General features: G+C 45.9%; 1 protein-coding gene across 1 annotated transcript in view; it reads right to left on the reverse strand.

Moving 5' to 3' along the window:
- WDFY4 (WDFY family member 4) overlaps positions 1-25,366 on the reverse strand; it is a 298,615-nt gene that overhangs the window by 200,754 nt on the left and 72,495 nt on the right. The window contains exons 13-19 of the mRNA XM_025396309.1: positions 20,941-21,034; positions 7,380-7,594; positions 6,243-6,337; positions 5,070-5,304; positions 4,559-4,635; positions 3,209-3,430; positions 1,944-2,122 (exon numbers count right to left, since the gene is read on the reverse strand). Of these exons, the coding sequence (XP_025252094.1) occupies positions 1,944-2,122; positions 3,209-3,430; positions 4,559-4,635; positions 5,070-5,304; positions 6,243-6,337; positions 7,380-7,594; positions 20,941-21,034 (1,117 nt within the window). The remainder of the gene's footprint in view (positions 1-1,943; positions 2,123-3,208; positions 3,431-4,558; positions 4,636-5,069; positions 5,305-6,242; positions 6,338-7,379; positions 7,595-20,940; positions 21,035-25,366) is intronic.

Below are 25,366 nucleotides of genomic sequence, written 5' to 3' on the forward strand. Positions count from 1 at the left end.
TTCATTCCTGATTTGGCTCTCTGTTTGTCTGTTACTGGTGTATAAGAATGCTTGTGATTTTTGCACATTAATTTTGTATCCTGAGACTTTGCTGAAGTTGCTTATCAGCTTAAGGAGATTTTGGGCTGAGACAATGGGGTTTTCTAAATATACAATCATGTCATCTGCAAACAGGGACAATTTGACTTCTTCTTTTCCTAACTGAATACCCTTGATTTCTACAGTCAGTTTAAATCTAATTTTTATTTTATACCATATGTATGTTCCTGGAGGTCTTTGGCTTATAAGCATAAATAATTCTTAGAACCTAAAACAATTCTTAGCACTTTATACTATATGTATGTTCCTGGAGGTCTTTAGCTTATAGGCATAAACAATTCTTAGCACCTAAAATATTAGCTAACATATAATAGGTGCTCAATAAATATTTAATGAGGAAAAGAAGAAAGACAGAAAGGGAAAGAAGGAGGACTGATATTGTTAATAATTGGAGTAAAGGCCAACTACGTTTTGAAGGATCTGTTTTTTCAATGTCCCTATCAAAATCTTTCTGTTTGGCCAGGCATGGTGGCTCACACCTGTAATCCCAGAACTCTGGGAGGGCCTGAAGTCAGGAGTTTGAGACCAGCATGGTGAAACCTCGTCTCTAGTAAAAATACAAAATTTAGTGGGTATGGTGGTGGGCGCTTGTAATCCCAGCTAGTCAGGAGGCTGAGACAGGAGAATTGCTTGAACTTGGGAGGCGGAGGTTGCAGAGAGCCGAGATCACACCATTGCACTCCAGCCTGAGTGACAAGAGCGAAATTCCATCTCAAAAAAAAAAAAAAAAAAAAATCTTTCTGTTCACCACTGCCTTTTTCTGATAACAGAACTTTACCAGAAGATGGTATCAAATTCACCTATATGGGTCCCACATAACTTGGGAGTAAGAATTTGTTCTCACCTAATGACTCTTAACCTGGAACAACTTTGACTCCCAGGGGATATTTGGCAATGTCTGGAGATGTTATTGGTGGTCACAACTGGACAGGGTTGGGGGAGGAACACTATGGCATTTAGCAGGAATCAAGAAACCCTGTGTATGTAAGGTTCTCCATTCTGGTTGCATATTAGAATCACCTAGAAAATTTTATAAACATTAGTAAATTGTCAAATTACCTGACCCACAGAGATTATTATGTAATTATTCTGGGTGCAGCCTGTGCAAGAGAACTTTAAAAAGCCTTTGCAGGTGATTCTAAAATGCAGCCAGATTGGGATGCTCTCCCTGGAACCTGTGTGAAAATCCAACTGTACCTGCCCTCTGTGGTCTTCTGGGCTCTCTCCTCTCTGACAATGGCTGCTGCCTCCTGCCAGCTCCACCTTTTCCCAGCTTCCTCTTGTATCTGGAGTGTCTCTAAATGACAGCCATGAGATGCTTCCTTCAGCTATACATCTGCATTCCATTACCTTCCTCATGGTTTTTTCTCTAAATCTGGCGACATGTGTTGGTGTCTGCACACTCTAGTGCCCTGCTCCTCTGTGTGGTACAAAGATGAGCTGCATTGGCCTCACCTGGGAGCTTCTTGGAAAAGTCATACCTTAGGCCCTGCCCGCCCAGACCTCCCTGAGGAGTTTGCCCTTTAAAATGAGGAAGCTTTGCTTTGTTCATTCTGGAGTTTTCTATTTTCATGAACATGACTATTCTTAGAGATCTGGATGCACATCTTGCCTTCTGTCCTGGTTGTGTGACCTTCAGTGCATTTTCTAAAGATGTCCTTTTCATGTCTGAGCTCACTCAATTTCCTGAACAGTAAGCAGGATTTCCTTAGATGCCAGCCCTACCAGTAATAAACAAACAAAAGCAACAACAACAAAAAACATAGAATGAAACCAAGGTCACTTCAAGGTAGCAGCAGGCAGTACGGTTGTGGGGCAAGTGCAGCTTGGAGGAGCCATCTCACCTTGGCGGAGCCAATGATCTGTCCATCCAGACAGGTGGAAACTGTACAATGTCTTTTCATTTCCTTGGTGACAACCACAGCCAAGTGATGCCACTGACCACAAGCCAGGAGCTGGCCACACCTGACCTGAAGCTGGCGTCCTGCAGAAGGCTCAGAGTCATCCTCAGGTTCCATGACATCTGGAAGACAGCATTAACACTGAGTCTCATGTGTGGTGCTACGCTGCAGGAACCCAGGAGAATGGGGAGGGCACAGAGAGACATCAACCACTGTGGGCCTTGTACCATGGAGCCCTAGCCCCTCCTTTCATGAAAAATGACAACGGCAGCAGCAATCATTCCTTGAGCTCTTCCTTCATGCCAGTTTTAAGCATGTTACAAATATCAACTCATGTCACAGCCCTGTGAGGTAGGCGCTCACACATACCCAATTTACCATCCTGAGGCACAGAGAGGTTGGGTGACTTGCCCAAGGTCATACAGCCAAGATTCAAACCCAGAAACTACGCTTCAGGTCTACCCCAAGGTAGACTACCTCCACAGAGACTCCATTGCAGGCCGAGTCCCAGAGAGTTGGATAGGCAGTTGTGCTGTGTACAAGGGCATCAGCCACTCCCACTGTTTCATAGGGCCTCCCACTGTTTTTCCTTATGAAACAGTGACACTCCCAGGACACAGGAGAAGAACAAGTGGCCAGAATCCACTGGACTTGACCATCTCAGGCAAATGGGCCTGGAGGACAATGCTGGGCTCTAAAGGGCAGAGCCAGGGCTGGCCTCTAGCACTGCCGAAGGAGGGGTGGCCCTGGGCACCATGCTAAGCACAGGCCAGCCTTCTGGGTTTGGGGTTAAGCATATGTGGGAGTGTCTGTAGCTGCTTTGGCTCCAGCTAAATTGTGTGTGTTCTTCACAAACCTCACACAGGAGAGGATGCAGCATGTGTCCCAGCGAGGCAAAGCCCTGGGTCCCATTGTGACTGTTCTGCCAGGCGAAGTTTCTGGAAAGCCACTGAGCATCATCTCTGAAGCTGTGCCAAGGGCTGGGGACTCATCTGCCTGACACTTACAAGCCTAGAGCCCAGGCCACAGCGAACCACAACAAATATTGTAGACCTTTCACCAGGTGTGGAATCCAAGGGAGCAATTTCAAAGGATGAGGAGAAACAGAAGGTCACCAGGTTTCTAACCACACCTGTGTTGAGAGCTTCTGACTTAGCCCCATTTCCCTGACATGTGGATGAAACTGGCTTTGGATCCCAGCACCTTACCCAGAGGCTGAAACTCCTTCTCTTCTGTAGAAACAACCAAGGAGAGGTCGTCTGGGCAGAGACTGACAGAGAAGCAAACAAAGGGCTGCTCGGTCCTGGCCAGGTGGCGCACCAGTGTCAGGAAGCGCAGCGGGTGGCTCTCAGTGGCAGCTCCGTGCCGGCTGATCAGGAACCAACAGGAGAAGGTCAGGCCTCCAGGAGGAGGGAATGGTCTGGTGGCACCTGGGTGGGAACACAGGCATGCCCTCAGGCTTTGTTCTGCCGTGCTGAGCAAGTATGTTCAGATTCACTGTGGTGCTGATTTAGCCTGGGTGCAGCACCTACTGGGTGCCTTGCCTAATCACCAGTTGTCTCCTCCCCATTATGACATGCTGCCTTGCCAAAGGAGCAGAGAAGACCTCGATCTCCCTGACGTCCATCACATGTGGGCCCTTGATCAGCTGATCTACAGCCAGGCAGTGTGCTCTGTGGGGCAGAGGACCTTGGCCTAGCTCAGCTGAACCTTGGATAGGAAAGGGCACCAGTTTAAGAATGCCATGTGCCCTCCCATCCCATAACAGGGTTGGCGACACAGACGGATCCATTGTCCTCATGGAACAGGCAGGACCAGCTGCTGTATCCTCAGACTTGGTGCCAACTCACGTGGAAAAAGGTTATGAAGGCAATGGCTCCCCAGCACCCATGATCCCATAGAAACCCCAAACCCAATTCTCCTAACAGAGTGTGTGACTCTGGCAGCATCAGGCACTTGCACTGTTCCACCCAGTGGTTTTTCAGCTGAGTGCAGTGCTGTGCACAGGAGCCACTTGCCAAAGATTGGTCTGTTCCTGATGGCTATCAGCCCAACTCATATTTCTCTCTAGAGAGGGATCTAAGGTGGGTAATGTGTCCATCTCAGCCTACATCAGTCACCAGCAAAATGGGCCAAACCCAGGCTCAGTCCATCAATGTCAATTGAGTCCCTAGCTATGGGCTGGACCCCTGGGAGGCACAATGAACCGAACACCTTGCTCTAAAAGAGGAGCAAAGTTGAAGAACAACTCATCTGCAGATACTCAGGACCAAAGGCAAGACTCATGTTTGCTTTTCTCTTTTTGAAACTGGGTCTTACACTGTAGCCCAGTTGGAGTGCAGTGGTTCAATCATAGTTCACTGCAGCCTGGAACTCCTGGCCTCAAACAATCCTCCTGCCTTGGCCTCCCAAATTACAGGTATTACAGCTGTAAGCCACCATGTATAGTGCAGCTCACACTTTCCTGAAACACCAAGTAAAAATCTGCAATCAAGGCTATCTGAAGACTCTTACTTGGGAAGGGATGGAGAGCTAAACCACCTGGGAAAAACACCTACCTGTCCCAATTCCTCCAGAGACAGAGTACTCAGTGCTGGTTCCCATAACTGTAGACAGGGTCGGAATAAACAAACAGCTGGAAACAGAAAATTGTCTCAGATCACTGGACTGCAAGCCAACCTCTTGCACTGACACAGCTAGCCTGGGCCATGACATCTTCCCGCTATACCCTCCTGCCAGCGCTGTAACCCTCCTTAGACCATAAGGTTTCAAGGACGGACTGCAGCTGGTGCTGGTAGGATGCCAAAGTGAAGGAACTGCACTGGAGGCAGGATGCGAGGGTGTTCCAGAATGCAGCCACACCAGGGGAAAGAGGGTCTTTGCCCTCCATAGCTGGGGACACAGCCCCTGGGAGGCCACTGAGTAGGCAGGTGTCCATGACCCAGACATTTTCCTCTGCTGAGTGGTGAGATTCAATGGGAACTACAAGTTTGTAATCAATATTATAATTCATTAGAGGCACTGCAAAATTAATAAAGTGCATTTTAAATATGTAAAAGCCTGTCATACCCATAACCTTCCACGGACATGTCAAATTCCACAAACGATGGGGCCAGGGCTGCCCTCTGAGGCTGCAGGTTGCGTGGGGAAGTCATGGAGATGAGGCTCAGCGCCGTCTGAAGGGCAGTAGTTGAATCCTGGGATTTCCCCAAGGGCTGCAGGGCCTGGGTGACTCCAGGGTGCAGGCCAGCATCTGGGGCGGCTTGCCAGGGCCCCTCAGCCAAGCCCTGTGTAGTCTGTGACCCTAGGGCAGCAAGCAGGAGAAGAGATGTGTCTCTGCTCAAAGCATTTCTGCCCCGCTTCTGACAATAACCCCAAAGTATCTGCCACAGCCTAGAAAGAGAGTTCCACAGAGTCATCAGGTACTTCCTAAGCACCAGTGAGGGTGGCTCCCCTGCCCCCTTGCTGAGTCGGATAACAAGGAACGGTGTTGCTAACCTGCTCCTTCTAGAAACTTTTCTCTTTCATTCCAGCACACATCCCTTTTCCAGCATAGCACATTCTACTGCTGCCATCTCTGTCTCTGGCTTGCCCCACTGGAGTTACTCACTGGAGCTTTGTGTCTGCTCACCAGGCCCACACTTTCCTTCACAGCAGCCTCTCCTTGAAAGCTCCAGGCTCCCACCATGGCTGTCAGCCCCAAGCCTGATCTTGCACCCTTGCTTCTCCACTGGACCTGCCTGTTACCTTAAGGTCTTACGTGATCTTACGTTCAAGTTGTCCACGACTTTCTTTTCTCTAAGCTGGTGCCCTGGGCCAGCATTCCATAGGTATTAGGCCTGACACAGGGGTACCACCTACATCTTGGGCCTCCAAGGCTCTGACATGCCCTTGAGTTGAGAGCTGTACAGAAGCCTTCCCTGCACACCTCTGCCTAGTGCAGCGCCAGGTACTGCTGTGTCATGAAGGAAACTCTGTCTCTGCTTCCATGATCTGGAACCCAAAGGGGTCATCTGTCTTATATGGCTGGGTGGGGGGGTCATCTTTCTCCATCCTGATATGGTCTTTCTCCAGAGACCAGGAATTTTCTTTGCTTTTTCCTCAGTTGCTCCATTGAGCTGCAGACAAAACCATGTTTAAACCTGTTTGCTTTCCCACCTGTTGTAAAGGATCCCCCTCAGCAGGAATGCATATCATCTTTTAATTCCCATTAGCCTGCCCTATTCTTGCCTCTGTCCTCACCTGAGCACCCAGGGTTGCCTCTGTGTGCATGAGATGAATCAAGGAGTTTCGTTGTGGCCGACAGAGGTGAGGGAATTCCAAGACCTAGAAACTGTCTGAACATAACACACAAGAGGACCAAATGAAGACATTTTATGGGCAACAGTGTTCTCCAACTTTATCCTGACCACTGTCCTAGATGCCCGGAGCTCCCTGACCTCCCAGCCCCACTGGAATACCCTTTCTGAAAGCAGTGTGGAGACACGTCTCTGCCCTTCCAGACAGACCAGACCAGACAGCTGGTAAGTTTAGGAGCCTCAAGATGGATGTCATAACAAAAAATAGTGTCACAAAATAAATTTGTTGTAATTGCTTATAAATTTCTAACAGAATTTCCCATGCAGCACTATAACCAGCAGCCTCCTCTGGCAGCCATCGTGCCCGCCCCTGGGTGCCATGTCTGCTGGCTGGAAAGGCTGTCTGTGTGCCCTCTACACTTGCTCCTGTGTATAAGGAGCAGGGCCCCCTGCCCTGTGCATGGCCCTCGGCACGGCACTCCAGGTGGCGTAGGAGACTCCTGCCCTCCCCAGCAGCTTCCCTTCCCTCTGTTCTCTTGTCTTCCACGTCTGCTCCCTCCCTCCCACCCTGTGAACCTTTGCACTTCCTCTCCCTGCCATGGCTCTCCAGGAATGTGGCTTCATGGAGAGGATGACAGCAGGAAAGCCCCCTGCAGGATCCAGGGGGCTTCTGCCCCATTCCCCTCCATGTCTGCAGTCCCTACATGCTTACTGCCCAACTCCCTACAGGGCACAGTCAGGCCCTCCCAGCCCCACCCCTCCTGGCAGAGCCTTCCAGGCCCGGTTCCCTCCTCTCTTTGTCTAGTGAACTCCACAGGCCTCAGAATGCATCTCCACTTCCTCAGAGCCCCCTCCAGCCCCCACATGCTCCATGAGAGGTGGCTATGTCTGCTTTGTGGGCACCTGCACACTGCCTGGCACAGACCGAAGGCTCATCCATGGATTTCCAGCCTTGAATGCTGGGACAGAGCCATGCCCTGCATCTGTCCCTGCAGTCTCTCCACTGCCTGTTGTGCAACCCCTGCCCTGCAAAAGACATGGCTGCCCAGATTGGCAGCGTTGAAAATGCAGCATGTGGTACCTTAGCACATCCGGTTCAATGGCCTGGGAAGCGAGCTTCTCAAAGATCCTGATGAGGCGTGAGTGGAGGGGGCTGCCGCTGGTGGCCAGGGCCCTGTGGCAGGAGGCCATAAGGGTCCCGAGCATGCCCGCCTCACACATGACCTGGCGGTTCTTCTCCGACTTCACCAGGGACTGGATGTGACTGGCCAGGGAGCACTGGATCTCCTCGGAAAGCTAAGAGGTGACCAAAGCAAGCTGTGAGCCCTCCAGGGCAGAACATCTTGTGGGCAGCTTTGATAGGCTCCAACTTGGGCTGGGGTGAGTTGTGGAACAAGGATACTGCGCCCACCTTACCCCACCCGCACTGCACCCATGCCTGTCTCAGGGTTCCTCCAGTGGCCTCCTCACCTGCAGGGGCAAGACTGGGAGGCAGGCTCTGGCGGGACACAATCTGCCCAGGTCAGTGTGGGGAGAGGTCAATGGCTAAAGATGGAGGCCACACACCAGCAGGCAGGAGGCTGGGTCTGCCCCTTAGACGTGCTGTGTTTGACCCGCACAATGTTTAAGCAGTTTCTGAATTAATTGTTAGCATTGAAAAGTCTGAAGATGTCACATAAAAATCCAGACTTGTGGTCTCTCTCAAAAGATGGGAGGATCTGGCCAAGCTGGCTTGCACCTCTGCAGGGGGATGTGGCTGGTGCTGGGTGGGAACTGTACCCTCCAGGGGTCCCACATTTCCCCAGCAGGCTTCCCTCCCCTAACAGTTCCTGTATTGGAGTTCGTATCCCCAGAGTAAAAGGTGGAATCTGCCTGGAAGTACAAGCCTAAAAGAAGTACCACCTACCAAACATACACACTCTGTCTTGACAGACACAGACCCCACCACAGACATTTCGAACCACACTCAAAGTCTGCAGGCCAGCTAAAGTGTCTGGGGAAAAGCCTTTGCTGAAGCCACTCTCATCCTCTGAGTGCCATCTCCCTCCCCCCACCCTCCCATCATCCTGTGCCTGTCCCTCAGTCCTAAGCACATGCTGCCACACGAACAGCTGTGCTCTTACCTTACCCTGAACTAGGTTTCCAGCTACTTCCCTCACTTATGTCCCTTGAAGCAAATAGAAAAGAGTGCACAGAGCGGGCTCGGTAATTATTTGACCCCAATACCACACATTGCTTTTGCAATCATTCTTTCATTGTAAAAAGATAAATCCTTGGAATTATCCTTCCCAGGCTGGATAAATGGTTTGGACTGGGTGGGATGTTCCTGTACAGAAACTCTTAGGACTGTCCACATTCTCTTTTGTTGCTGGATAAGAATGTTGTATCAAGTGAGAGGGATGCAGGTTAGATCTTAATGGAATTTTCCTGTCCCAGTGGATGCTACTGTGCCCCATGCAGACCTCCTTCTCCAAGTGAGAGGTGTACCTGTCACGGCTTCCCCTTCTCTGCAGAACTGCCCTCCGCTAGGTAGGAGCTGCTCTGCTCAGGGGCCATGGAGCCCTACCCACTCAAATACACTTACAAACACACTTACATGCCCACTACCTACATACACACGCACATGCGTCCACACACACATGCACATGCACCATACATACCTGTGTGCACACACATACATACTCCAGCCTGGAGCCAATGAGGCCAGTGCCCTTGGGACTGTGTTATGCAATTCAAGCCTCAGAACCCCAAGGGCTCCGGCTGAGACAAGACTTTTGCTGTGAGTGCATCCTCTTTCAGCTCCTTCCCCGCCCGGCCTCCCTCACTCTCCTCCTCTCCTGAGTCCTTCCCTCGACAATCCCATATACCTGGACCCCTGTCTCAGGCTCCACTCAGGGAACCCGACCTGAGGCACCAGCATTCTTTCCACATTTTACGCCTGTGCCGCAGTTTGTAGTTTCAAGAAAGGAGATCAATGATCATGTAAATGAGGTCCAGTTCACCAAAGTGAAGCCAGGAGAAGCTGTGAATGCACTACTTGAATAATCTCTCTCTAAGGAGGACCGGGATCTGGTCTCTTCACATCACAGACCACCTGTTACACCCCCCAGTAAGAGCTTTCTTGGAGTCCTCCCTGCTTCCACTCTTCCTCTTCTTTCTCAAACAAGAATGAAGTGGCTCTCAGCACCATCTTCTGGGTAAAGCTCTAGGCATTTAAAGATGAATAAGACACTGTCCCTGCTTTCAAGGGACTCACAGATTAAAGGTGAGACAGGTGGGCAGACACATTGTCCCAGCACAGTGTGAGACGTGCTCCAGCAGAGAATTTACCACATCTGAGCACAGCGGGTGGGGTGGTCCCTGCAGCCTCTCACATATTTCACAAGGCTCTTGAAGTTAGAAGGGACTCCAGGCCTGGCATCTACTGTGAGGGCCAAATTTTATCCTGGGATGAGATATTTCCTGGGTATTTAAGCTGCAGCAGGCCCTTTTCTAAGCATTTTGACACGTATGGATTACGCAATCACTGTGAGAAGCCTATGAGGGAGGCACTATTATCATACCCATTTTACAGATGGGGAAGCTGAGCCCAGAGAGGGAAATTGCCAGGGGCACATGGTAAGGCTAGAACCTGAATGATCCCGAACCTCAAGCTCAGAGTCACCTCATTCCATCATCTCCTCTCCACACGGGCAGTCACTTGAGGGGTTGCCTGTCCAAAGATGGTCAAGAGTATGTTTCTAGCACTAAGTGACAGAAATAAATAAGATAGTGTTCTTCCATATGTAGCTAACATAGTTTTGTAGCACACGTGGTTCAAGGATTAAAATGTATGAAGAAAAATATTTACACTGTTCATCAACAATTTCTAGATTGTTTTAAAAACTGGATGGCTCGCCCAGGCCCCTTTCACAGCCTCCCACTCGCCTTCCAAACACATGGGCCCTGTAGCTCCTGCCTCACACTGATGGCATTCAGGGAAACCCCTATCTCTAAGACATCTTCAACAACATTTCTGGTTTAAAAGGTGAGCACTGGGGGAAGAGGGATAAAACTACATTAGATTGACTTTCCAGGGGGACATCCTTCCCAGGTTGGACTTGCCATTCTGAAATGTGACCATTTGCCAGCATTGCTATTTTCCTGAGCATATGATGTCACTGATGTGGAGGAGCAGTCTTGCCTGGAAGACAGGATCCCCTTCCCCAGAATGTGGCATCTGCACAGCCAGCCTGAACTGGCAGATGGACATGTGTAGCCCAGCAAGGACCAGAAACCAAAAGCAGAAATGCCAAAGCTAATTCGTTATGAACTATTCCATCACTTTGACTCTTCCCCATGGAAATCCACCCAAAGTCCTTGATTCCCTTCCCCAGGTCTTTTTTCTGAGACTCCAACTCTCTCTTCCTTCGTCCAACCAAGCCCAGCTCCTGCTTCTCTTCTCAAAACAGAAAAGTAACATCCACCCTCTTGCCTTGAATATCTCATGTCCCAAAACTCGGATTATTTTATTTGGTAACTGCATTATTTCAATTTAGGGTGAGAGTTGGGATGCAGTCTGTATGAACCAAAAGGCAAAAATAACATCACAATGTATTATTCAAAAGGATTAAAAAGAAATGTCTATGATCTCCAGTTTTTATTACCAGCACTTCACTTATTGCTTTGGGGACTTCTGGGTTTGTTCTGGTTTGTTTTGGCTTTGCTTCTTTTCCCCCACCGTAGCAGGAATACTTAAAATCTAAATATGCAGAAAAGAAAAACAGAAAGTTTTCAAAAGGGAGAAATGCTGATCTTGTCTAATTATGCCGCAAGTTTACTCCAAAATTGCTCAATACCCCATAATGGAGGAGGGAAAATTGATCGTCCTCATTATCACTGCAGCTCTGTCAATACCAATATTGCCTTGTTTTGAATAAAATGCGCTGTTTTTTTAATGTTGGTTCCAGTAAAACGGGGTTTTAGTGAAAATATGAGCAGTAGCAGGAAACCAGTGTGGTTTCTTCCCCTACAAATGGATTGATTTTCCTAACGCGTATTACTTCCAATGCAGGAGAGGGGATGGAGGTGCAATTAGGACTCAATGGTAAGAGTGCAGGGTCACCAGGTTGGCCAGCGGGCTGGGCCCGCAAGGCAAATTAGCACAGGGTGATTTGCGGGGCAGCCTTAAGAAATTTTCTGCATTCTCCACTTAACGGTCTAGCCTTTAAGTACACGCGGTCCGGCTGTGGATGTTCAATCTTATGTATCGCTCTCTCTGTTCTCCACTTTCTCTCTTGGTGCAGATTAATATGGTCCCCAAAGCCCAGTGAGGGCTGGGTCCTGGAGCAATGGGTCCCTCTAAAGAGGCATGGGTGTTGGGTTCAGCATTCCAAGATATGTGCATCTTCTGCACATGAACCATGTCATCCTCACACAGAAATAAAAACCACCAGAGAGGCCAAGTGCCTGCTGCCCCAGACACTCCAAAAAGCACTAGAGACTTTACTGAGCTACTCAAACTTGGATTAATCACTTGTTCCAATTTGGTCAAAATGTTCTTTTCTTGATGATTTTGAAGAGAGATGATAGACTTTAAGTGACTTCAGCTCTTTAAGTTATCAAAGATTGTAAACGACAGCAATAAATGGGGCCTACAGATGTGCTTTACTTGACAAGTTTTGCTTTTACCACTGCGTACTTAGAATTAGGTCTCTCTTTATATGAGCATGAACCTTCCATTTTGCCATGGTCCCTCAACCTGATATGCTGCTTCACGGTACCCATATGGCCTGGTAGGCTTGGGAGTTTATGATCGTGGTTTAGGTGTAAGAGATTCCAACCCCCAAGGAGCTAGCAGAATCCACATGTAAAGGGCCTGGCTTCCTCAACATAATTAGGCAGATCTGTAACCAAGTGAGTGGGTGGGTGCCTGCTCCAAACTTGTTGTTTCTTTTCCAAATTACATGCAAATGATGGGCAATGCGTCCTGTAAACAGAAGTCCAGGATCTCACATCTACAGCATATTTCTCTCTTTCCCATTTTTCTTCCTATCCTCCACTTTTGTCCCCTCTGTACTGCAGCCATAGTGACAGTCTCAGCTTCTGCTAAACACCATGCCCTTTTCCACTAATGCCTGAAGTTGGGAATGTCCTTTCCAATCCCATCCCTTTGCTGAGCTCCTGCTTACTACTCAAGAGACAATTCATGTGTCCCCTCACCCAAGAAACTTTTTCTGACTTTTCCAGCCAGCACTGTGTCTATACTTCAATCATGATAAATTCCACACTATGGCTAGTTCTTTCTCTCTCTCTCTCTTCTTCTCTCCCACCCCCACAACACCGTGAGCTGCTGCTCGACCCATGACTCTTCACCTTGTTTTCCCTAGTGGCCATCTCTGCCTTACTAGGCTATTCTCTGCCTTAGAATAGCTGCCTAGTAAGCACAGGCTACTCTAAAACACAGTAGGCACACCTAATCCAGAGGGCTGACAGAGAGTCAGAAATAGTGATGTGCCAATGAAGTGTTGAAGGATAATGAAGAGAGAGCTAAGCAGGTGAGGAAAATGGGCTTTCAGGGAAAAGAAACAGCACATGTGAAGGTGGGGCAGATGAGAGTAAGCACAGCCTTTCAAAGGGTTGGGGGGTCATTAGGCAGAGTTGCAACATTCGGGCCCTTGGGTGTCCTGCAAAGGGGCTCGCTGTGCTGCTGGCCATACCCTGCCCCACGCCAGCACATGGAGCAAGGCAAACACTGTGCACGGAGCCCTGAACTCCTCAGATTGCCAGTCCTGGAGGGCTGGGAAGCCTGGAGACCGAGTGCTGCCCTTCCTCTTGAGAACTGCCTGGAGATTCACCCACTTCTGCTGCAGCTGATCTGAGAAGCCCCCAAGTCTCTGAAGCAGCCTCCACCAGATGCTCCAGATGACAGGACTACCCTCCATTTTTTGGCCCCATTCTAAGCTCTGGTCCTAGGCCCAGCCTAACCCAAATCAGTGTCCTGCCCACTCCAGGCCTTGGTACAACAGTCTCCAATGTGGTCCCCAGCATGGAAGTAAGGACCTGTTGCTTGTTGCTCTAGAAGGTCCCCATCTGTAGAGAGCCTGCCTGCCCAGGACCTCCCAGCTTGGTCCTGACTTTCTGGGGGTCCTGGAAGTGGACATGTCTGTGCCCCAGCTCAGAGCCTGCCCACCCAGCTGGACGCTAAGCTCACCCATCCCCAGAAGGTGAAATTCTTTGTATCATGTCCTCACTTCACTTGGGACTATTACTGACCTTGCCCTGAAACTGCTAGGACTTACACTCTTCTGTCCTTCCCCACCCAGCATAGACATGCATTCAGACGTGGCACAGGCCTCATTGTCACTGCTAAATTTTGATCCCATGGATTCTGATCCCTCGCTCAAGCTGGTAGGGACCCTTCTTCTCCCCATTTTGACATCTGATGACTAACTCCCCTCCCTGCCTTAAGCCAGCCACACTCAGCTTCACGTAGATCACTGATAAAGTGCAGAACCAGCCAGAGAAAGTACCGAGTCTTCTGATTCATCGGCAGATAATTAACATACAGTTCAATATCAACTTCCTGTTACTCATTTACCAATAGTGTAATGTCAGTTGGAAATATACCTAAAATGTATTATCTTCTACTTAATAGTTTCAGAATTTTATATACCATGACCCAGAACACAGACTGTCAGAGCTAGAAGGGAAGGGAGCGGGCGTGGGGAGCCAGCCTCTGATGCACACATACACAGGGCAGGAACTGTACTAAGGACTTTACGACTATGCTCTCTTCTACTCTTCTCAATGGGAAAATATCATCACACCCATTTTGCAGATGAGAACACTAAGACTTAAAAGGGTTCCATCAATCTCCTCAGGCCACATAGCTAATGGGTAGCAGCTCTGACATGCCAACACAAGCCTTACTCCAAGGCTCATGATTTTGATACTGCATCATGCACTGATTATAAAAAGCTGGAATTTAGTATCTCATATGGGTCATAAGTTGATGGCCTAGAGAAGTGTTTCATTTGGTGGGCTTCATTTGGGTGGGCTTCTGTTTCTGTTTCCCCTTAATTAAATGTAGACACCTTTACACAGAGCAAGTGCTCTACTTTGGCCACACTCTCCACCCCTGACTACTGCTTTCACCTGGTTTCACTTATGCATGTTCATTACCTCTCTGGACCCAAGATGTTGAGTCTGTGATCTCTGTGATCCAGGCCAAATCTGAGTAGTTGAAAGTGAGATACAGAGAAGCAAAGTAGCCTATGTATGTCATGGAAAAGGAACATTATCAAGGTCAGCTGATATTTAGGCCAGGGCTGATTCCATCTGACTTTAACTTACACCATCATTCCACATCCATGGGAGCTTACTTTTCATCCTTTCTTCTCTATGTGAGATTACATCTGTTTGCTTTTTTATTTTATTTTATTTTTGAGACAAGGTCTCACTCTGTCACCCAGGCTGGAATTCAATGGCATGATCATGGCTCACTGCAGCATCAACCTTTTGGGCTCAAGCAATCGTCCTGTTTCACCCTCCCAAGTAGCTGGGATTACAGGTGCACACCACCATGCCTGGCTAATTTTTTAAAAAATTTTTTGTCGAGATGGAGTTTACTATGTCATCTAGGCTGGTTTCAAACTCCTGGCTTCAAACAATCCTCCTGCCTTGGTCTCCCAAAGTGCTGAAATTACAGGCATGAGCCACCATACCTGGCCGTATTTGCTCTATTTATAGAGACTACTGTGAGAAGTCACCTAGATTTTGACCAGAATTTGAGATTTTCTACTGAGGAACAACAGAAATACTTTGCGTAAGGGGCTGAGTGGGAAAGAGCATAGGAAACAGATTTTGAATGTATTTGGAATGTCTAATGTGTTATAATTTAACAAAGCAAGAGTCCTACTTTACCAATTTCCTTGTTGGTGGAAATGGCTCTTTTCAAATAGCCTGCCCTTATGCAATGCTATCCAGGGCTATTAATGCTGTCAATATTTTAGTTATTTGAAACTCATACAATTAGTTCAGTGTTTGCAATAAAGACTAATTCCAGAAAATGGTACCCTTTCTAAATTTAGGCATAAATGAGTTGATAGATACATGGAGCCCTGAACCCAATCTTTTCTGTGTCTTGCCAGGCTATTCTGGAGACTTCCATGGCAGCAGTGTCTTCACCGTAGCCTTTAGATCTCTGGAATTCACCCAAAAATGACTCGAGATGTAGACTGAGGATGATAATACTCTCTAATGCCCTGGCCTGACTGTGCCATTGCCTTTCCATAACCTCCCACTTCCCTGTGAGAAAGGCAACTTGTTGGGCGGCAGGAGGTCCAGTCCTCATGTCAGGCATGTACACTCACTATTGCAGCAATGTTGATTCTATCGCTTAATTCCTGCAAGTTTCAATTCTTTATCTGCAAAATGGGTCTACTGATATCCACCTTGCATGGTTATTATAATGATTAAATGATAAAATGCTTGTAAAGCTTTTAGCAACTGATGATAGTAGCTGCACCATTTAGCAAGTGCTTCCTTCCTGTGTCCCTGTGCGTGTTCTGCTCACCATGCTAAGCTTCACGCATTGCTTCATGTAATCCTCATAATAATATTTCAGAGAAGATGTCATTATCCCCACACTACACAAAGGAAGCTAAGAATCAAAGAAGTTAAATAATTTCCCCACGGCTCTGTGACTGCTTGGTGACCCAACTGAGACTTGACCAGAATCTACTGTTTTCAGAGCCTGAAGTCTGCCCTCTATAGTAAGTGTTCAGTAAACACTTAGTGATAATGACAATGATGACATTGACAGTGATGTCGATGAATGGCAACGCAATAAAGTTCAATTCTCTTAGCTCGGCATTCAGTGTCCTCCACAATGTGACTTCAAGTGACCTTTCTAGCCCCACTGATCCATATGTTCCATTAATGTGTTCTATTTTAGCCTTTTCATCCATGTGTTCTATTCTAGCCCAGCTTAACTATTCACAGTCCCCAAATAGGCATCTTTGTGCTTCTTTCTGTGTCTGAGCTTCTCTTCCCTCCCTCTTCTACCTGATCTGGCATAAACATCCTTTTCCTTTAAAGCCTAGCTCTGGTGTTCCACCTCTCCGAGTCTTTCCCTCTCCTGTGTCCCAAGGCCCTGTGGGCAAACCTCTGTTATAGCCATCAGCATGTTGTTTTACTGTCTTCTACACTTCCCTGCCTCCCATCCTCAAACCCCGATTACAGGTCCTGTGACATTTGTCTCTGAATCCCCAGAGGCACATAGTAGGTGTTCTGTAATTATTCACAAAAGCAAACATACCACATGGGCAGCTACACAGTCTGCTAAACTAGACCTGGCTTTCCACTCTCTGCATTGTGATTGTCTGGTGCACAACAAATACCCTCAGTTAAGACCCGATTAGATGCCGTAGACCTCAAGGAAGTGGAATGGCATTTGGGACAGGAAAGTCCTTCCAATACTGGTCAGAGTTCTAGCCCATGGCCACATCTCTTATGACAGACCCTCATGGCTGCTAAGCCTGCTAGAAAGGGAAATTATCTTTATTCCCAATTAGTTAATTTTTTCTGGAGCCAACTCAGCTCCAAGAGAACTGAGCTGGACTCCATTTTTGCATTGTGCATAGTAAAAATCTGGCCACCCAATTTCTAATATTGATGATGATGCCAGAAGCAGAAAAACAGCTGGAATATCTGTTTCCAAAAGCAGCTCATAGAGCTATCATTTTGGAGGGGAAAAGAACCTCCAGAACAAAAGAACCACAGAACAAATGTAACATGGCCACCACTGGAAATAAACTAGAAGAGAACACCCATAAGTTTAAGTCACGGCCTCCAAGATGACATGTGCACCTTGGAAAGCCATCAATTTCTCATCCATAGGGGAGAGAGAGCAAGTGAATAATGTAAAGGAGGTATGGGTGTAGGGAGTATTAGGAACCACCAAGCTGACCTAAAGGAAGACGACAGGAATCACACTTTCCATCTTGCTGGTAACACTGCCATCTACTGAAACTCTCCGCTCCATTTCCTACACCAAAACCTGTGGAGGCCTGCAGTCCGTTTTGTTTCAGCATTTTCTTGTGTGGTCTCATTTCTCATTTGATTTACTATTCTATTTGTTGTTGTGAGGTTTCCCCCACTCCCTTTCAGAAATTAATTACTGTAATTATCCAACTTTAATAGCTGCTGATTTGGCATCTGCAGAAAATACTGGAGAAAATGCACTACATTTCATTTGCATATTTGAGAGACAGTGAGGGTGAATTAGACTTTTCCTAAATTACTTATTGTGACCTGGATATACAAAACGTAACTCGTTCCAAATGGAATTCTCATTTGCATACTTCATTTGTCCAATTACCGTCATAGAATAAGCAAAGAGCAGAGGTTCTTCCCCATATGGTGATGTGATGACTCAGGCAGTTCATCTAAAACTGAGGCTTATCCATGGAGCTTCCAGGCCTGTAAGAGGCAGCAGGAAAGGCCACCATCCACTCTGTGTCACTTCATCAGATGTTGCTGTGTGGATTTTTGCAGAATGCATCCATCAGCAACTGTCTGACTGCTAAGACCACCCAGGCCATTGGCTGGGTCTTTCCAATTGCAAGTACAATGCATTGTATGAAATATAGCTAAGGAAGCCAGATGCCCTCATGATAAGGCCATTGTACCTGGAAAGCTGTGCCATGCCCAGAATGCATGACCCTGCATTCTGTGAGAACTGCAAAGATCGGGGACCCATTCATCCAACATATCTTAAGCTTGGGCCAGAGGTGTTTCAGATCTTCCCCTCACCATCACCACAATCTTAGGAAGTCAAACAACTTTCCTGAGCCCCAAGTACCTGCAGAATGGGGAGCATCATGGACTTCAAAAGGTTGCTGTGAAGATTGGGGAAATAGCATTCCTGGCACAGAGGTGATCCCTAATGTGTAAGAGTCTCCATGTTGTCCCAGGTAGGTCCTGGCTTAAATACCAAGCCAGAGAATGTAAAATCCCAGACTCTAGGTCATTCATGGGCTACAAGATGGGATTTAGGGGTCAAATGTTTTTGCCCATTTGTTAGATGAGTAAGGTAATGAGAGCAGCTGATCTTTAAAGACATTTCCCCACAGGCCTCTCTCACCTGCACACACCTGTCACCCCTCACAGAAGAGGAAGCTTATGTCCCCTCCCCCTGAGTCTAAGCTGAGTCCCTGACTAACTTTGACCAATGCTGGCTTTTCCTGGGCCTAAGCCCTCGGCAGGCCTGGCAGCTTCTGGTTTTGTGCCTGTGGGCGCCAGGAGCCACTGTGTGCCCTGTTGAAGAGTCTGCCTGGAGGGACACAGGCAGAGGCCAGATGGAGAGGGCTGTGTAGAGGAGACTCCAGGATCCCACTGACCGCTTAAACCAAGGCCCCAGGTATGCCACTCAGCTAAGCCAGCTTAGAAGCCCCTTGCCAGGGAGCCAGCCTTGCTGAGGTGCCACAGCTGCAGAGATCATCCTGGGAGGTTCAACCCTACCAGCACCATATGGAGCAGACAGGCCATGCCTGCTGTGCCCTTCTGAATCCCTGACTCACAGAACCATGAGAAATGACATGGATATTGTTAACTGCCTATCCCAGTTTATATCAGCCTACCCCTTTCCCAACTCTCACTGTTATGTGTATCTGTGCCATTGGCTTCACAGCACTTTTGCATCACTCTCCAGCAGGGGAACAGGAGCAGGAACAAGAAGTCCATTCCCTAAGGAAGGGACGTGGAGACATGAAACCGAGTCAGGCCTTTTCTTAACTCCTGTGCTGAACACTACAGATTCCTTTCCTGGAAACAGTTGCTGTCTCAGAGCTTCTGCTCCACCACTCCACTTTTCTCACTGATCTTAGAGGACTTGCAATATTTTTATGAGGTCACTGTCATTTTTAGGCTATGACTAATAATGTCAACTAGTAGCCATTTCTTCCCCAAACATGTTGCCTCCTTCGGAACTCCTGGACAAAGCAAGGCTGGACCCTTCATTGCTTCCTGAGAGTGCTAGGTCCTGCTATTCATCCTCCGGAAGCCACTTCTATGTATAGGGAAGACCAGGAGGCCTGCCCCAAGGTAAGGCCACTTTAAATACCAGGTCCACAAATAGGCATCCTTGAGACTCATGTGCATTGTCTGAATTCACATTTCTCCATTGGTTAAAATACAGGCAATGATGCCCTCGACAAAACTGCAAGAGGAATAAATAAGCCAAGAAAGGGCCAAGAATCAGCCCGGGACAGAGTAGCTGCTCAAGCCAATAAATCCTCTTTCCTTGGCTGCTGATAAACATAACGTGGTGCATTTTCCAGGCCTTCCTCAATTCTGCCTGGCTCTTTCTTGGAACTTCTAAAATATTTATTCTTTATCTTGAGACTGCTGACTCCAACTTCATCTTGTTCTGTTACTCCACGCCCTCACTCATACCAGTTTTTCTCCCCATAATGGCGCTGTTAGTTCTGCCAGGACAGACACTTGAGAGTCGCCTTGGCTCTTTGTCTTCTCATTACCTGTAGCCTCCTCTTCTCGGAAGCCTGTGGTTCTGCCTCTGAACAGGTCTCTTAATTCCTTTCTTCACACCTTCCCACAGACACCACCCTAATCCAGCTATCACCACACATCACCTGGACTGCAGGCAGAGCCTCGTAACTCTTGCCCCTTGCCTCTTCCCCTCAACCCTCATTCCCTGTCCATTCTCCACCAAGCAGCCAATGCAATGTCTTTAATACAAAATCTGATCATGTCACCTTCCACTCACGTGAGAGAGGCTTCTTGTTATCATGTGCATTGTCAAGGCTCCCAGAAGCCTGCATGCCCCATCATCCCCATCATCGCCTGACCAGGGAGCCCTTGCTCCTGGCTCTCCCAATTTTCTCCTGCCCTAGCCACCAACAGCAGGCCCCTTCCCACCCAGCTCGTACTGGCTACTCACCCTTCAGGGCTCTGCTTACATGTCACCATCTAGAGACAGCTTCCCTGACCTCCAATCCTTTATCTAAATTAGATTGAATGAGGTCTGTTCCTGCCTCCATTCTCATTCTTCTCCCTCAGCACCCTGTTTTTTCCCTGTAATATCACTTGTCACAATTCATAATTACATATTCATTTGTGAACTCATTTATTTAGTCTGTCTGCACTGTCACTACCTCCTTCTCCCCATCATAGAGGCAGGCTCTGCGGACAGTGTCTATGCTCATCTTGCTAGCTGTGCATGAACTGCACAGAGCACAGGGCCAGAATCTCAGCCAGCATCCAGGAGAGAGATGAACATACCAGGAAGCAAAGGACTTCCCACCAATGCCAGGTGCTGAGCTTAGCACCTGGGACTTGCCTCATGATGGTTCAATTACTTTCAGTTGTTTTTTGTTGTTGTTGTTTGGTTGTTGTTCTTAGAAGGTAGCTTTTTCAACAGAAGTGATCTGTTTTGGATGGCCTTGCAAGGGTGGGCACAACTCAGTCAAGTGTCCAGGACACCCTGGTACTTTCCCACTATAGGTGTTTCCCATGGGGAGCTCTGCTAACAAAGGGCACTGAAGGCACAGACAAAAGGAAAAAAGCTGTCTTGGGTTAGAGGGCGTTTGAGAGATCAGTCATATGAAGATGACAAAACACGTATATTCAACACCAGGTACCTGTGGGTGATCTTCGTGGTACAACCGAGGCAGCAGCCTCACCATGATGCACACGACCCCGGGATGCATGATTGCAGCATCCCCCTCCTCCATCCTGCAGAGAGAGGGAGAGCCAGACATCAGACCCGGACCTGTCAGTTTTTTTCTCTTTTCACTGAGCTTCCTGGATCTTTCTTTCTGAGACAGACCATGGTACACACCCTGTCTACTACTTATTGCCTAGATGATGTTGAACTACGTTGTCGAGCCGAATTTCCCCCACTGTAAATGGCATTGACAATACCACACTTTCCCCCTACAGTCACAGAACAACACATTTGTGCTCCAAGGCACAGTGCCTGATCCATAGTTGATGCTCAGCGAAGTTAGTTTCCTGGTTTTCTTCCCTTCTCTCTAGATATGTGGGAGATTGAGAAGCTCTGATTTCATATTGAACACACACACACACACACACACACACACACACACACGGGCTTCTGGGTCCCTTCAAAGTGGTGTAAGCACACTAGGCTGTGTCCCACCCCCTGAATACTGAATGTGACTAAAACACATAGAATTCATGGAGCAGCTCTTGGAGGACTCTAGGAAGTAAATGGTAGCAGAAAAGGTAACCAAATTCAAGCACCATGAAGTGGCAATGAGTTTCGTGGCCTTCCCTTCTGTATCATCCCCTGGTGTGAACTCACAGGTAGCCTTAAACTTGCAACTGTGCACAAGGTGTAGCATGATGGAAAGAGCTCCAACAGAAGTCCTCTGTTTCTGGTCTGAGGAGCAGGAAAGGAAGTTCTACAGGTCAATGTGCATGGAGGAAATCCCCTGGGATTTTCTTTGTTTGGTTTCCCCATTCTTTCTCAACCCTTCTTTCAGGCAATTCCCTCAGCAGCAGCAACAGCAGCAGCAGCCAGGCAGGCTCTAAAACTCTCAGTGAGGGGAAACTTTCTGTCCAACCAGAGGAACTGTAGTCCCAAGAGTGTAGGTAAAATCCCCATAGCTGTTTTCCCCCATTCTCCCCTCACTATGTGGCCCCAGAGACAGATACTAGTGACACAGGGAAGAACAGAGAAATGAAAGCCCTGACTTTCTAGACAGAGCAGGAAGGGACCCCCTGAGAACGAGCAAGTGTTAAGAAGAGGATGAAGAAGAGGAAGCTGAGGAAAGTGTAACCACAAAGTTGTATATTAACCTCTGGGCTCAGTTCTGACTGTGCATGTGCATCTGTCCCTAACTAGGAGGTAAAACACCACACACAACCAGCTACTGCATGAGGCAAGTGAGGGCACATCAAATCTCCCTGCAAAGTCTTTGAAAACTGAACTGATACTGGAACCAGAGAGTCCAGGGAAGGTGAGCAGGAAGTTGTAACCTGAACCTAAGTGGGCTGGTTCTGTGCCTTAAAAAATATATATATATATTCCTTAACATTCTCTATAAGATGACAAAAAGGACCAGAGTTCATAAGATAAGATTCAAAATGTCCAGAATACAACCTGAAATTGCTCAACATAGAATGAACCAGGGAAGTCTCAACATCTCATGTGGAAAAAGACAACCAACAGATGCGAAGGCTGAGATGTCACAGACGTTGGAACTATCAGACGAAACCCTTAAAGCAGTTATTAACCCAATTCCAAGAAGTAAGAGTGAACATTTTTCAAGTAAGTGAAAAATAGAAAGTTTCAGTAAAGAAATGGAAGCAATAAAAAAGAATCAAATAAAAGCAAAAACTGAAATTTGTTTAAACTCACTGACTGAGAATAACAGGAGAATGAGATGAGAGTCCATGAATATGAAGATGGAGCAACACAAGTTGCCTAATCTGAACAACAAAAACGAAAAAGATTACTAAAAATAAAGACAGACTCAAGGTCATGTGTAACAAAGGATCTAACATTTCTGTCATTAGAATCCTCCAAGGAGAAGAGAAAGAGTATGGTATGAAAGAAAAAATGTTTGAGAAGTTTTTAGTGATTCTTTCTTCAAAGCTGGTGAAATACATAACCTTAAAGATTCCAGAAGCTTAGCAAAACCCAAATAAAATAAACAAAAAAATTATGTCCAGACACAACATAATCAAACTGCTGGACACAAAAGAAAATTTTAAAAATCTTGAAAGCAGCCAGAGAAAAACAACACATTACATTTAGGGGAATGACAATTCAAATGACTGTGGATTTTCTCATAAGAAAGCATAAATCAGGGAAACATTTTTAAAGTGCTACAAAAATACACACAGAATTCCATATCCACCTGCTTCCAGAATGAAGGCAAAGTAAATGCATTCCCAGAGGAAGGAAGACAGATTCTTGCCATCAGACTTGTTCTAAGAATAATACTTTAAAAATTTCTTCAGATGGTAGGAAAATAATAACAAAATAATGAAAGGCAACTTCAGGGATGAAGAAAGAGCAACAGAAATGGTAAATATTTGGATAAATATAATATACTATTATCGTTCTCCTCTTAAGTTCTTAAATGTAAGTATGATGCTTGAAAGTGACATTGTATTAGATGTAATACATAAGACAACCGCAACAAAAATAGGGAAGGATAGAGGGAACTGCATAGAGGTAAGCTTTCCATAATCCATTTGAAGTAGTAAAATGTTAATTCTAAGTAGACTGTTAAAAGTTAAGTAAGTATACTGCAGTCCCTATTGAAAGCACAAAAAAAAAAAAAAAAAAAAAACCTAGACAAAAAAGGAGAGTCAAAAAATTCAGTAGATAAATTCAAATTGAATACTAAAATATATTCAAATTGTCCACAAAAAGGCAAGCAAAGAGAAGTGGAGGAACAAAAAAAAAAAGAGTAAAAGAAGAGAAAACAAATAATAAAATCCTGAACCTAAATTCAAGCACATCAATAATTCAAACACATTAAAAATTGATAGACACATATTGTCAGAATGGAAAGAAATAAAAACAAAGCTATATGCCATCATTAAATATTGTGATATAGATAGGTTAAAAGTAACAGGATAGAAAAATGTATACCATGCTAACAGTAATCAAAAGAAAGCTGGTGTGACTCTATTCATATCAAGGAAAACAGACTTTAGAGCAAGGAAATGACTTGGAATAAACAGATTATATGATATGATGATTAAAAGAGACATAATGATTCAAAATGTGTTTGCACTTTACAACAGAGCATCACAGCTCATAAAGAAAATCTCATAGACCTGAAAGGACAAATGGCCAAATCCACAATTATAGTTAGAGAGCTCAACACTCTTCTCTCAGTAATTAATAAAGCAGACAGAAAATCGTGAAACGTATAGAACTGAACAGCACCATCAACCAACTGGTGTAATTGGCATTTATAACAGATTCCTCCCAACAACTACAGAATATATAATCTTCTCAAGTATTTCCCAGAGAACATTTGTCAAAATAGGCTATACAACAAACTTGGATCATGAAACAAACTTTAAAACATTTCAAACATATAAAGTCATACAAAGTATGTTCTCTGGCCATACAGAATTAATTTAAAGAAAATAATAGAAAGATAACTTTAAAGTCGCCAAGTACTTGGGAATTAAAATAACTTATGGGTCGAAGAGAAAGTTTCAAGAAAAAATTTTAAAAATTTCTTAAATTTAAAAGAATACAATAGAAAAATGTGTAGAATGCTGCCATAGCAGTGCTTAGAGGGACATTTATAGGATTAAATGCTTACATTACAAAAGAAAAAAGGTCTCTCATCAACAATCTAAGCTTCCACACTAATATACTATTTTTAAAAAGAGAAAAATAAGCCCAAAGCAAGCAGAAGAAATGCAATAATAAAGAAAAATCAATTAAATTAAAAACCAAAAAATAATAGCAAAAATAACAAGTAAAAATCCAGTTCTTTGAAAACATTTTAACAATTGAAAAGTCACTAGCTACGCCAACAAAGAAAACAATGGAAGAAGACACAAATAATCAATATCAGGAATGAAAGAGAAAATGCTGCTACAGGCCCCACAGACATTAAAAGGATAATAAGAAAATACTGCAAATAACTCTGTACACATACATTTGACAACTTTGATTAAATGGCCAAATTCACAATTGTAGTTGGAGACTTCAACACTCTCCTCTCAGTAATTGTTCCTTCAAAGTCACAAACTACCTTCAAATAGTTTTCTTCAAAGCCATGAATTACCAAACTGAACAAGAAGAAATAAGTTACCTAAATCATTTATAGCTATTACAAAAACTGAATATGGAGCTAAAAACCTTTCCACAAAGAAAACTTGAGGCTCAGTGTTTTCACCAGCAAATTCTACCATACATTTAAGAGAAATAACACCAGTTCTACACAACTTCTTTCAAAAACACAAGAGAAGGGAACACTTCCCAATTCATTTTATAAAGCCAGAATTACCCTGATATTGAAAACAGAAAAACACAGTATAAAAAAACTACATGTCAGTACCCCT

This window comes from Theropithecus gelada, chromosome 9 (genome assembly GCF_003255815.1).
Source record: "Theropithecus gelada isolate Dixy chromosome 9, Tgel_1.0, whole genome shotgun sequence".
Taxonomy (NCBI): Eukaryota; Metazoa; Chordata; class Mammalia; order Primates; family Cercopithecidae; genus Theropithecus; species Theropithecus gelada.